The 13,279-nt window shown below is 32.9% G+C and overlaps 1 protein-coding gene across 1 annotated transcript; it reads right to left on the bottom strand.

Moving 5' to 3' along the window:
- Window positions 1-1,300: 1,300 nt before the first annotated feature.
- On the bottom strand, window positions 1,301-9,553 carry LOC149904721 (zonadhesin-like). The gene is made up of 13 exons (XM_090107087.1): window positions 9,493-9,553; window positions 8,724-8,906; window positions 8,433-8,546; window positions 8,033-8,092; window positions 5,795-5,983; window positions 5,133-5,324; window positions 4,856-4,933; window positions 4,519-4,725; window positions 3,355-3,543; window positions 2,532-2,726; window positions 1,958-2,155; window positions 1,436-1,615; window positions 1,301-1,368 (listed from the first exon to the last, which is right to left on the bottom strand). The coding sequence occupies exons 1-13, from the start codon at window positions 9,551-9,553 to the stop codon at window positions 1,337-1,339; spliced, it is 1,878 nt and encodes a 625-aa protein (XP_089963213.1). The 3' UTR covers window positions 1,301-1,336.
- Window positions 9,554-13,279: the final 3,726 nt, after the last annotated feature.

Raw genomic sequence — 13,279 nt, 5'->3', positions numbered from 1 at the left:
AACGTTTGTTATTTCCAAAACAAAACAAACGAATAATGATACTATTTGCAGATGGTCTTTACCTCTACAAAATTGTATACATTATCACACTTCTTAAATTGGTCGCATATTCAACTTCAGTTTCGACTTTCGATGTAGTTCCGAATTCGGTTCGTACCTAATTCGTATATCTTCGTAAAAAGACACTGCCTACCTTGTGTGTTTGTGTTCGTGGTTTTATTACATCAGTGTGCCGTGTTTATAGGCACGCACACATATAAAATATGCGTAGACACGCAGAGCACACATATAAAAACTTAGACACGGATAGTTTGTGTCTTTGCCGTCCCGTGACGTACTGGGTCCTGTGGCGGCGCTAGTGCAGCGCATGAATAGTGACTTGAGCCGAGCCGGTGTTATAGAAATTAGATAATAATGCTACCAAAATACCGATAGATGGATCTAAAATATATTTGAAATATATTTTTATTTCATAACTTCATTTATGCATATTAAATATTGATCAGAGTTTGGTAAATGGTAGGGTAGGCAGTGTCTTTATGTCTTTATGGAATGCACGCCACTGATTATACATAATAAATCAGTAAAGTTTAGAAGCTTGACATCATATTGTTTCTAGTCTATACATACTAATATTATAAAGAGGAAAAGTTTGTAATTATGTATGTATGTATGTATTTATGGTTTTCACGCATAAACCTCTCAACCGATTTTGATGAAATTTGGCATAGACAATCTTTAGACCCTGAGAAAGAACGTAGGCTACCTTTTATTGCGAAATATGTACCACGGGCGAAGCCGGGGCGGACCGCTAGTAGGACATAAAGGTAAAAGTTGTAAGTATCTTCTTCACCTGCCTTACCAATATTATGCTTGTTATTCCACTGAGAGTTACCGCGGTAATTTGAATAGGTTTTCTTTGTAATCATGTTAATTTAAGTTTTCTTTTAATATAAAGTTAAGTAGAAGGTATAGATTTTGGAAAGTTACTCGCTAATTATTAAAAAGTATCAATTAAAAGGGAGGCAGTTGTTAGATGCAGAAATGCTAAGTAGTTAAATAAAATAGCTGTTTATTCAATTCTTTCTAATAAACCATCCCTCAAAAGGGGTCATAATATTATGATGATTCTGACTTTTATAATGACAGACCAACGTGGACGACATTCATCTGAAGGGCTTTAATGAATGTAAATTAAAATTTAAGCATCTTTTAATTTTAAAGTTACGTAATTTTTTCATCTTTCCATTTCTGCCAAATAAATCTAAATAAAAACAGAATAATGACAAACATATTTATTGTTCCATATTTAGAAGGCCAAAATATTTCAGGTCATCTACAATAAATAATATGGTTCCAAGGTTCTACCTGCAAAGCGAATAACTGTGTTATCACTTTTATTTTTCTCTTGGTATCGTATCAAGAGAAAACTCACCGCAGTTTTGTGGTAGAACACATCTTGATTGTGTTTCATCAAATATGTAGTTCTTTTTACAATTACAACCGTTTCTAACGCATATCCTTGGGCAAGGTCTGGGACCGTTCCGTAAGGTGTCACAAGTATTGCAATATACTCCGCACCCCTTCATTGCATTTGGGTCACCTCCACACGATGCTGCCGGACAAAATTAATTATTAGATAATAATTATGTTGATTTTAAGGCATGATTGTAATTGTTCCCTTAGTAATGGAACTTGGTTATGCCATCTGTAATTACTCTTAATAATCGAAAACTATATTCTCGAAATATTTCATTATTCGTGAAAAGAAAACCTCATTCAGTACCACATCCGGACCGAATAAAATCTCTTAAACACGCTATACTTTGAATGTATTGATCGTTCGGCTCAATTATAACTATATCATCGCTCTAACAAATTTGATAATTCAAATGAAAGGAATCTGAAACGGATTCATGCTGTATCACATTTACTAAAGAAAAGAAAAAGTTCTCACGGCATTTTTCAGCGGGAATACATTGACCATTATCATCCCTAAGATAACCTCCTTTGCATGTGCATCCTGGTTCTGCGTAATTATTGTAATCTTCAAGCATTTCACATTCCAGAGGATATCCCAATTGAGAACATTTCTGAGGCTGACAATCAGCTCTGGTATTATTCACATATATTTCATTTACTCCGCATTGAGGGGCTAAAATAGTATTTCAAATTGTATAAGTACAAGTTGTAAAGACGATAATATTGAACATATGAAAATACGTAGGTACTTAAAATAAAAGTGGGTATGAAGCAAAACAGTGTTTCTCTGATATTTAACTAGTTATTACAATATGTTGACATTGATATTTTGGTTTAATGGCATTATAAATATAAATATTAAATTTATGAAGAATATTAAAAATTTGATCACGAGGCGGTAACAATAGTTATTACATATCAAATGTAACTTGGTAATTATTATGGTTACTACTTATGATGATCAAAAGCTGTCTGCTATAGCCGCTGCAATTTTGATTATAAAAGAAACACACGCAAATTGTCCTGTAATCTATAATGAAAAATCTTACGACATTGTTTGATAGGTATGCAGGTTCCTTGATCGTTCCTCACATAATTGTATGCGCAAACGCAGCCTGGTCGTACCGGCAAGCTTTTTAGGTCCACAGGCAAATTTGGTCGAGGGCCGTGCAATTCTGCACACGTTTTAGGTCTATTCCATTCGTTTATATTACGTATATACATTTCATTGGCTATACATTGTGCTGTAAGAAGTTAATCTATTAATGCCATGTCGTCTGGTATTAGCGGTGGTAAATATTAAATAAGATATATTGACGATACAAAAGTTCTTTTGAAGGAAGTCTAGTTGAATAAATAAAAGTTGGAATTTGTTTTTGAGTTACACCCAGGATCGGGAAATTTACCTCATGTTAAATAATGATATGTATAATTGTATAGTGAATCCTCCTCACAATGGGCAGCGTTTGGCGAGTAGAGGCAATAAAGATAGTGTGGGAGGCCTAAATGTTTGTGATCGGTCGTCATTGTAGATATATATTCATAATTGTTACAATGGTGACAAACACCGACGATTATTTGTTAGTACAACGCTGCTAATTGTGAAGAGGGCCCATAAAAATCAAGAGACCAAGAGACAAAGCTACGAGTCGGTAGATAGCTATCGACAAAACCTAAATCAATACTAATATTATAAAGCTGAAGACTTTGTATGTCCGATTTGAAAAATTCTTTCCGTGTTAGATAGCCCTTTTGTCGAGGAAGGCTATATATCATCGCGTTAAGACCAACAGGAGCGGAGCAATGCGGATACAACCGCAGGGCACAGCTAATAGAAAATATTGTTAGTAGATAGAATATTATAATACTTACTGCACTGTTGCTTAGTGATGCATTCTCCATGATCGTTGCGATACATATTAGGCTTACAACGGCACGAAGGTTTACAACCTATTGCTGCATTTGCGGGACATTTATACTTAGCTTGAAGTCCTCGACAAGTTTGAGGAGGACATGTTTTTGGGCATTTCTCATATACTTCATCTCTGCCCGGACATTTTGCTAAAAGTAATATGTATATGAAAATTGGTTCCAAAATAGTGCAAAAGTAGTTTTTATTTATCTTTCATGAATTAAACACACAAATAATTGATTGAAAAACATTCCATGAAAAACATATTTTTTAGTATCTACATTGATTCATGGCCAAACATTCTAAAAAAGCTGTAGATACAATAGAGTTTTTTGAACAATGGTTAACATAAATAATGAAGCGGAACACACTTGTACAAATAATATAATTAGTAATATACCAGGTATTTAACGATTATATTTTGCACGCCTCATAAGCGAAGCGTTGAGGTGGGTACTACTGTCACTTCGCGCAAAATCTAATTTTTCAAACTTAAAATGTCTTTATGTATCATACATTGCACTTGTAAGATAATACATACACACACATATTAAGAAAAAACACTCTTTTTAATATTCATGATATTTTTGATGTCATTTTTGTTATTAAAACTAGTTAAAAAACAGTTTAAAAAATCTGTCTTGGACGTCCGTGTGTCTGTATGTGCGGAGGATTTTCTTGTTCACACGATAGCGACCGAAATACTTTACTAATCGAGTCTTTTTTTTCTCTTACGCTTGAGTATGCTCAGGAATAGAACCCTTTCATTTTTCAGGGTCTGATTCGATGTGGTTTAATTGTTATTAAAGAAACAAAAATAATAATTAATAAATAATTATTAAAAAAAAATTATGAGGCGTGCACTTTTGGATTTTCCAAACTATTTTAAATTACGATATCTTTTATTTGTTTTCGAAGGTTGCCGACCTTACATCGATATTCGGTTGAGATTGTAAATAATAAGATGGTAGAATACATAAAGATATCAAATTTTACTGATAAAAGTCGTATGTGCGCCCATTTCATTTCAGGTTCTGCCCATGTTGTAAAGTTTCATGAAATACACTCTCCTTTTTACAAATTTAAATCTTTCAAGTAAAATTAAAATGGATAAAATATCTTACGCGCAGGACAATCATCGATAGGAATACAAATGCCATTTTTATCACGCAGGTAGTTATCCTTACAGCGGCAACCTTTGTCACATTTTTTCACCGAAAACAGGCAGTTTTTGGTTGTGGCCAAGTCAGAACAGCTCAATTTGTCACATCCAGTATTAATGCAGTCTGACATAACTTCATTGGCTCCGCAAACGGGAGATGGAACGAAATCTAAAAAATATATTTTAAAGCGAAAAATATTATAAGTAATACAAAGAAAGTTAGCTAGTTTTCTTTTAATTTGCGAACAAATTTCAGTCTAGATTTAATAAATAAAAAATTTAATAGTCATCATACTTACATGCTACAGCAGTTATCATTACAACCTCGGTTTGGTTTGTATCTAACTTGTCAAAATTAACAATCCCGACATCAGCATCTGAAATTATATTATTTACTTTCTAAATGTAACGTATGTAAATTAAACACGAAGATGTTTAAAATTTTAGTGCATCTTTATATTGACGGAATTCAATTGTCCTTCTCCCTTATACTTCTATATTTTAATCACAGTTATTAACTCTCGAATAGATACATCATATCCTTATTGAATCAAAATATAACAGAAAATATCTCACAGCATTCTTCAGTAGGGATACAACGGCCATCATGATTCCTTGCATAGCCTTCAGCGCAGACGCATCCAGGTGTTGGTTTACTTTTATTTGCCTTTTCATATTCCATCAGACCCAATACTGACTCCGAACATGTTGTGGGTCGACCAATTGCCTTTACATTTTTAACATACACTTCATTTACTTTACACTCCGCTGAAATTAATTAGCAGGTTAACTTTGTGGGTTTCACAAATTGCCGTTTAATTAAAATTATTTCCCGCTTGATTTGATATCTTATAAGATTCGTGATATTAACCAATATCGGTCCTTATGGTAGAATTTTAAATGGGTTGTCGCATCGCATTGGTTTCGCATGGACAAGCTAGATCGCAGGTTCGATAGTCTGTAACTACATAAGGTAGACACTATAAGGGTTAATAACAATTCACTTTCATTTCGAGTATGTGTTTAATTTGCTCAGCATAGAAAAGAAATTGTTTAAATAAGGTATCTCAGGATACTATGAACGAACTACATATAACATTTCTTTACGTTTCAAGGTTTAAAGAAGTAATCTTATTTTGTTCTAAGTCTTACCCAATTCATAGTTAGTTCACTGGTTAAGGCTATTGAATAACCGGCACTTAAAACTGTTCCAGAACATTTAGCTATATTCAACTTACGTGGGCATTGAGCAATGGGGACGCAAATATTGTCCACGTTTCTAGCGTACCCAGGTTCACAGTAACACTTCCTATTGCAAGTGATGTTTATGATGGGACAGCTGGTCTGATTCTGTCTGCTCAGCTTATCGCACTCATTGTCACAGGCACCACCACACGTGAAGTACTCGTGCGGCCCACGGCATTTCACTAATAATGAATGAATGAATGAATTGTTCATACACAGAAACAGAGAGGTTGGTAAATGCTGTTTTTTGGTGGAGAATGTGGTTTAATTATAATTATGGTGTGAGGTGTCGTACATTTTAAATCATTGGTAGGTATTATTATTAATTAGCATTTACATCTCTATATTCGAGATTTAAATTAAATATTTTATATTATTCATACCTACTTGTTTGTTATTTGTAAATGTTGCAATTTTTCCATAAAACTAGAGAATGGCATTTTTGGCGTAAATTAAAAAGTTTTCATTTTTACCGAGGAAATGCGATTAGCCGCAAATTAAGTTGGTGGTTGGATCCTTTAATATAGAATGTCAAAAACGTACTCGTTTGCAAACCTCTGAGAACGAGCCAAAGTAAATATCAGATTTTAGTTTTAATTAGTATTCAAAGTGAATTTTTGCATAAGCTTAGCTTGTAAAATCTTGTATTATTACCAAATACTATATCCTTGAATCTTGCTTTATAAGTAAGACCTTTATCCTTATAAAGTAATCTAGTAGGTAGATATCTTCACCCACTAGAAATATTCCAACGTGACTATTATGCTAACTAGAATTATTTCCGAATTTTTTTTAGTGAATTAGTTTGATTGTGCACGACATGCTGTCTAGTTTTTTCTAGTCCTAGTTTTGTTTATTCTAATAATATTATATAGATAAAATTAAACTGTCTACTTACAGCAGTCCTGTTTTGAGATACATTCTCCCAACTTGTTTCTATACATATCAGGCTTGCAGCGGCATGAAGGTACACACACTGCCGGTCTTATTGGGCAGGGGGCAGTTGACCAAAGGCTTTCACAGGTCTGTGGTGGACAGGATCTCGGACAGTATTCGTATACTTCGTCTTTTCCTAGACATGTAGCTGTAATCGAATATTGTGAATTGATTATTATTGAATGTATGAATGTTATTCACGATTGAGTAATCTAAGCTTTGAGAATAATTTATTTATTATTGGTAGAAGAATAGCTTTATAGGTTTGGTGAGATTTTTTTTTGTAATTAATGTTCGCTAGGAAGATTCCAATCAATAGAAGTGATTTGTTGCCTTTTTTCGGAAATCAAAAAGAGACTTTGAGGAAAGCCAACTGTTTATTTAGCTAAGCTACTATACTCACGGCATTGACTTTTGAGAACACACGCTCCATCATTATTTCTATAGTAGTTATCAGCACAACGACATCCTGGAACACATTCTTTATCACCCACTTTTGGAGGGCTTTTACATCTAATCACTCGTTCGTCAACATCACATCTCCTGGGTGGACATGGTGCTGGGCAAAGGTCGTAGACTTCGTTGAGCCCACATTTAGCTGTAAAAAAATCATATTGTAATGATTCTTAAACATTGTTTATTGCATAAACATTAGTGCTTAACGTTATAACTTTAACGCGATACAAAATTGTACTAGACCGATAAATAAAATATTCATGTTGGAGTCCATAATTAAGATACACACATCTTTAATCAAAGAGTCCCGAACTCATTTTAATCTGCTAAGAAAATTAATCTGTTTTCCGGGGTTTGTAGCAAAATGTTTTCTTTAATTTCCAATGTTTGTTAAAGGAGACAAAATAGTGATGTCATTTTATTCATTAAGGGCTGATTTTTCAATCCTTGGTAAAAACTTATTCGTGTAATACTTTATTGGACGGATAAGTTATATCCAAGCATTGATAAATCGGCCCTTAAATGCATAACGTTTATATGAATAATTGAATATATTATGAAATACTGCTACTGTATAGAATGTAACGTATTTACTGAGCTCAAGATTGAGCTTTGGTCGAGAGAATTTGATCATATTACGTACGTTGAGGGCACTCAGTAATTGGAACACAAATCCCTTTATCATCTCACGTGATGTTTTCCTTACACTTACAGCCATGTTTGCAGGATTCTTTTAATGGGTAGGTAATAAATATTTTTTAAAACCAACTGCTCTCAGTTGACTGAAAAGTTATCTTAACTTTTATGTAATATTGAAAATTAAAGACTTAAAAACTTACGCTTTATTTGTACTTTAGCAACTTCTTCGCTGCTGCTGGCACTAGATGTAGCGTCAGCCTCTAAAATAGATATAATATTATGTTATTTATTATTCTACTACTTGAAAAGCGTGTAAAGTTTACGTGTTTTCTCTATTTGAGTTCTTTTTCTCGTTAAATAAACTACGTTAACTATGGGCATTAGTTAGATCTAGACCTGCCAAAGTTCATTTTTTTATTAGTCATAATTATGAGCTTGTGACTATGGAAAACCAATTGTATATCAACAACGATTTAAACGAATAGTTCAACTGTACGCTTCACAATATCGACGCGATTAAAATCATTATTAATAATTATGTTATTACTTTTTATAATTCATAACAGCTATACAAGCTATCTATTAAAAGTTTAAGCTTACCTGCACTACTGCTGGAAAGATCTTGATTGTTGTTTGAAGATTTTACAGGTGGAGTGGGGGCTGGTGGAGGCGTATCATCTTGTGACGATGAACTTTCATCGCTCATTTGATTATCTTAAAATAAAAACCAATAACAGTTGATTGCTTGGGAGAGATCATTAGTGGATGAGTCTTTTGGCCATGCGGTTGTGTTCGCGTGCGAGCGAATTAACGAATCTTAGTTTAATTTGGATAATTATGTAATTTTTGCGCAGAAAAAAGTATATGAATTAATACATATTTTAAACTTACAGCACTGTTCTTCCGATATGCATACACCAGCTGAATCTCTATAGAAGCCGCTGATGCATCTGCACGCACCCACACAATCATTCATCTTTGGACAGTGGTACGTTTTGCCAATGCTATCGCATGTTTGTGGGTTGCAAGTACTGGCACATTTCTCATAATATTCATTTCTTCCAGCACAACTTCCTGAAACATGAGACACATGTATGAACCGATGACTTTGTTACTTTTTAGTAATAGCACAGAATAATAACTAGAAGCTAGGTAATAGTCATACTAGCTTTTTATACGCAGCTTCTCCTGCGTAGTCAAAGGGCATTTATAAGGGAATGAGATGTTTCAGCTGGATAAAAAGTGGTCTACGTCTCTGTCTAGCCTCCTATCGGTGAATGTAATATAAAAATATGTATAACAAATAAAAAATGCTTCGTTATACGCAGGAATATCAGAAACAACACATTATATTGTTTTATCAATTAACCACAGTAAACAAAGTTATAAAAACTGATCTATTTGTAATTGAATTTCGAATAAAAAGCGTTTCGGAGTTTTTTTTTATACTGCAATAGGGGAGCGCTTTGCCACGATCTCGCCTGATGGTAAGCTGAGATGTGGCCAAGATGAAGCGCGCTTCCCGAGAATGTATCTGTTCACTCTCCTCTTGAAGACCTCCATATTGTACTCATCGGGGAACACAGATTCAGGCATGTTCCAGCCCCTAGCGGTTCGAATATTTTTTTATAATATTATTAATTATGATTTTGATAATTACCTGATCCTGCTACAAAAACAAGACTTTCAACAATAATCAAAATGAGTGTTAATTTTAACATCGTTAAACAGAATATGTTATGAAAACTTGTTGGAAATATTATCACTTTTATATGTATTCCGTGGTCACGCTCACAATTAATTTAAACAATAATAAATTTATTATTGCATACTATGTTTTGTATTGTATTCGCCTGCTGTTTCAATTTACTTTTTACACAAGCTGGTGTACCTAATATAAGAACAATGATTATGACTCGACTATTATTTATTAAATTTTACAAGAAATAACGTTTAAATTATTAAACAAAAAAATCTTTATCAATGAATATTGTCTGACCGTTCGGCTTGGTTGGTGGTGGCCCTGCCTTCCAAGCCAGAGGTCGTGGGTTCGATTCCCACTCGGGGCAAATATTTGTGTGATGAACATGGATGTTTGCTCTGTGTCTGGGTGTTAATCTATATATATAATAAAACTAAGTCGATAAAATGTGCGTGCCGATAAAACTTAAAAAGGAGTCCCGACACGATAAAGGGACTTATGTGGTGTGATAGCCCTTTATCCCCCCTCGAACAAGAAAGTTCCCGTTTTAATCTAAAGGGCATGTTTTTAAAGATATAAGGGACTTTCCGACCATTCAACTTGGAAATTAAGTGCAGTGGCGCCATCTGTTATCGAATATTTGAACTTCGGAGACTATACACAATAGTCATAGTGTATTATAGTCTCCATAGTTGTGAGCCATTGCAGCATGTGTAGTAGTGGCGCGAAATTTAAAATTCCAATTTCAATAAAATCTTAAATTTTAATTTTGTGTATTTAGACGTCATTATTTAACGTATATTTTGGAGTTAAAGCGACATAATTTTAGTTATCCAAATTAGTTCTCAAAATATTTAAAAATTTAGGTTTTTAAATTTCGTGCCTTTACTTCATACGCTACCGCTACAGAAGCTAGAAAGTTCCCGTTTTAATCTAAAGGGCGTGTTTCTAAAGATATAAGGAACTTTCCAACCCTACATAGTGGCGCCATCTGTTATCGAATATTTAAACTTCATTCAGGACAACGATTGTTTGGGTTGAATTTCCAAAAGCGTTGCGAGCAATTGTAGCATGTATAGTAGTGACATGAAATTTAAAATTCCAATTTCAATAAAGTCTTAAATTTAATTTGTTGCTATAATAAAGTTATTAAATTTTGTGTATTTATACGTCATTAGCTAACTTATATTTTGGAGTTAAAGCGACACAAAATTAGTTATCCAAATTAGTTCTCAAAACATTAAAAAAATTAGGTTTTTAAATTTCGCGCTTTTACTACAAATGCTACCGCTATAGAACCTTTTATTATGGCGGACGATAATGACCAGAATACTCTAGAAGGTGTGAGAGAGAAAATATTTTCGAAGTGTCTCTGAATATATAAGAGCCCGGTGTCGCTCACCAGAGTTAGTTTAATTTGAACAGCGAAAAACTTCCCCACTGAATTTCTAAACGCTTTACAAGTACCAGGAATGCCATAACACTGCCTTCGTCTGAAAATTGGAACTCCAATCATACTACTCAGAAATCTCAACTCCCCAAAATTATGTAATGGAACTAGAATGGTCGTAAAACAGCTATCGAATAATATCATTGAAGCTGAACTTATTTCTGGAAAGACCAAAGGACAAACAGTATTTATACCTAGAATACCTCTGATCTCTTCGGAATTGCCATTTCAATTTAAAAGACTGCAGTTTCCAATAAAATTAGCCTTTAGTTTTACAATTAACAAAGCGCAAGGACAAACTTTAAAATAATGTTGTGGCATTAACCTCAAAGAATCCTGCTTCTCTCACGGTCAGCTATATGTAGCTTGCTCAAGGTAGGAAATCCGAAAAAATTATGTATATATTATACTCCGGACAATAAAATGAAAAATGTTGTTTATAAACAAGTATTGTAAATAATGAGAAAACGTTTTCAATAAACTTTTTTTTTACTTTTTACGTAATAGTTTATTTTTTTACTTCGACTCTACCACGTCATCTCATATCAACTCCCGGGCGGAGCCGGGTTTTTTAGCTAGTTATATATAAAAGTATTTATTTCAAATTATATATGTATGTTTATCTGGTTTCCATAAAACAAGCGAAAGCTGGAATAAAAAATGGATAAGTAGTTACTTCAATTTAGTAACATTTTTGCCATGCACGTTCATACATGCCAATAAAATAATTGTTGTAATAATTTTAATAGATTTATTTGTGCTATTTTAAATAAATTAATATAATTTTTATTGATGTCGTTGGTAATAAATTCGATTTGTTATCAATATCAACGGTTACCAAAATAAAAAAAAATATACACTAGGATATGCTTTGTTGATATAGTTAATGTACAAATACCTACCTATTAATAGAATTGCGGTAAAAATAAATTTTCACCGCTTCCCTTAAATAAAGAAAAGTGTTTATATTCTTGTAGTTTTGTTTGGCTAACCTAAGTATGCTTCTCATTTTATAAATTAATTGAAATAAATTTTTAAAGAAGAAGCAACACCCAACCAAGATGACTTTTTGGATCGTTGTAGTGCTTATGAATTTGGCAGATATCGTTAGATGTCTCTTATCTCTTTCGACAGTCACAAATTTTCATAACTGTTTTTACAGAACAAAAATTTTAAACTAGGTACACTTCTTATAATTTGTTTTTTTTCTAAATGACTATTTTGCATAACAATACACATTACATAGGTACTTGGCAAGGAATCGTTCGAGTTCCACTTTTCCTTTTATATATGTAATAACAGTCATTGCACATATTTGTTACTAAACCAAAGTACTAGCGTTAGCGTTTAGCTACTATTATGTATTCTGTGACTAAACTAAAGAATAACGTACGGTAGTATCATGCTATGTGTATATTGTATGGTGTGTTATCAAAACACGTATTTAATTAGACGTAAAAAGCTTAATATACAAGTATTGTCTTAAAATGTCATCCTTATCTATTCACAAGGTATCAGATATTCCACAAATATAATTATTTTATTTTTAGTTAATTATTAATTTAAAAACGAGTAATTTATAGAACAACAATTTACTTAACAAAATGAAATCCTAACCTCGAATAAACTTTTGTGGTTTCCCTATCGTGTTCATGAAAGTTTACTAACCAGAAAACTTATTATAATTGAGAATTACATTAATGATATTTTAGAACTCTATTAATTAAAAAATTAAATACTTCAATGTGAAAAAATGAATCATCATTCAATTATTTTAAAAATACCTGATAAGTATGCAAAAATCTCCTTATTTATCTTATCAGACCAGGCCCAGGCCTGCTTTATCGAACTCCTAAATATAAAAGCAACATAACGGTAACAATAAAATAAATTCTAACGTTCATAAATGGTCTTATAACATCAGAAACTATAGTTCTGTTTTGAATATTTTATCGAGCTGAAAAAGCCTATCCACTGTCTTATCTACATTTCTAGCAATTTATGCAATTCTCAGCTTTACTTTTTGCTTGCGTGACTTAGATACAATATTGAGGAAAGAGTAAAGGTATAATTTTCATATTAAAAACAGTAGGTACTTGAAGGGATCATTAATTTGTAGGTGCATTATGAGGGTTGGCGTGATCGATAATACTGAGGGAGATTGATGAATTGTTTTTGAACATGCTGTTGACCCGTTATAATGTTTATAAAAATAGCTGCACGTTATACATTAGCTAACAAAAAGTTTAATGGACACATCGCTTAAATATTGTAATGTACTGGAGCGTAATATAA

Source organism: Colias eurytheme, chromosome 11 (genome assembly GCF_061535395.1).
Source record: "Colias eurytheme isolate Ceu_HAF_F1 chromosome 11, ilColEury1 Martin Lab GWU primary, whole genome shotgun sequence".
NCBI lineage: Eukaryota > Metazoa > Arthropoda > Insecta > Lepidoptera > Pieridae > Colias > Colias eurytheme.
The sequence above is the reverse complement of the archived record's forward strand: the minus strand, read 5'-3'. Positions and strand labels throughout refer to the sequence as shown.

Excerpts from the sequence above, each read along its gene's own strand:
- LOC149904721 (XM_090107087.1), bottom strand. The coding sequence starts at position 9,553 with ATGTTAAAATTAACACTCATTTTGATTATTGTTGAAAGTCTTGTTTTT. Across the intron at positions 8,907-9,492 it reads TGTTTTTGTAGCAGGATCAG|GAAGTTGTGCTGGAAGAAAT; the intron begins GTAATTATCAAA and ends CTCATGTTTCAG. Across the intron at positions 5,984-8,032 it reads TGCTAAAGTACAAATAAAGC|TGAAATGCCGTGGGCCGCAC; the intron begins GTAAGTTTTTAA and ends ATTCATTATTAG.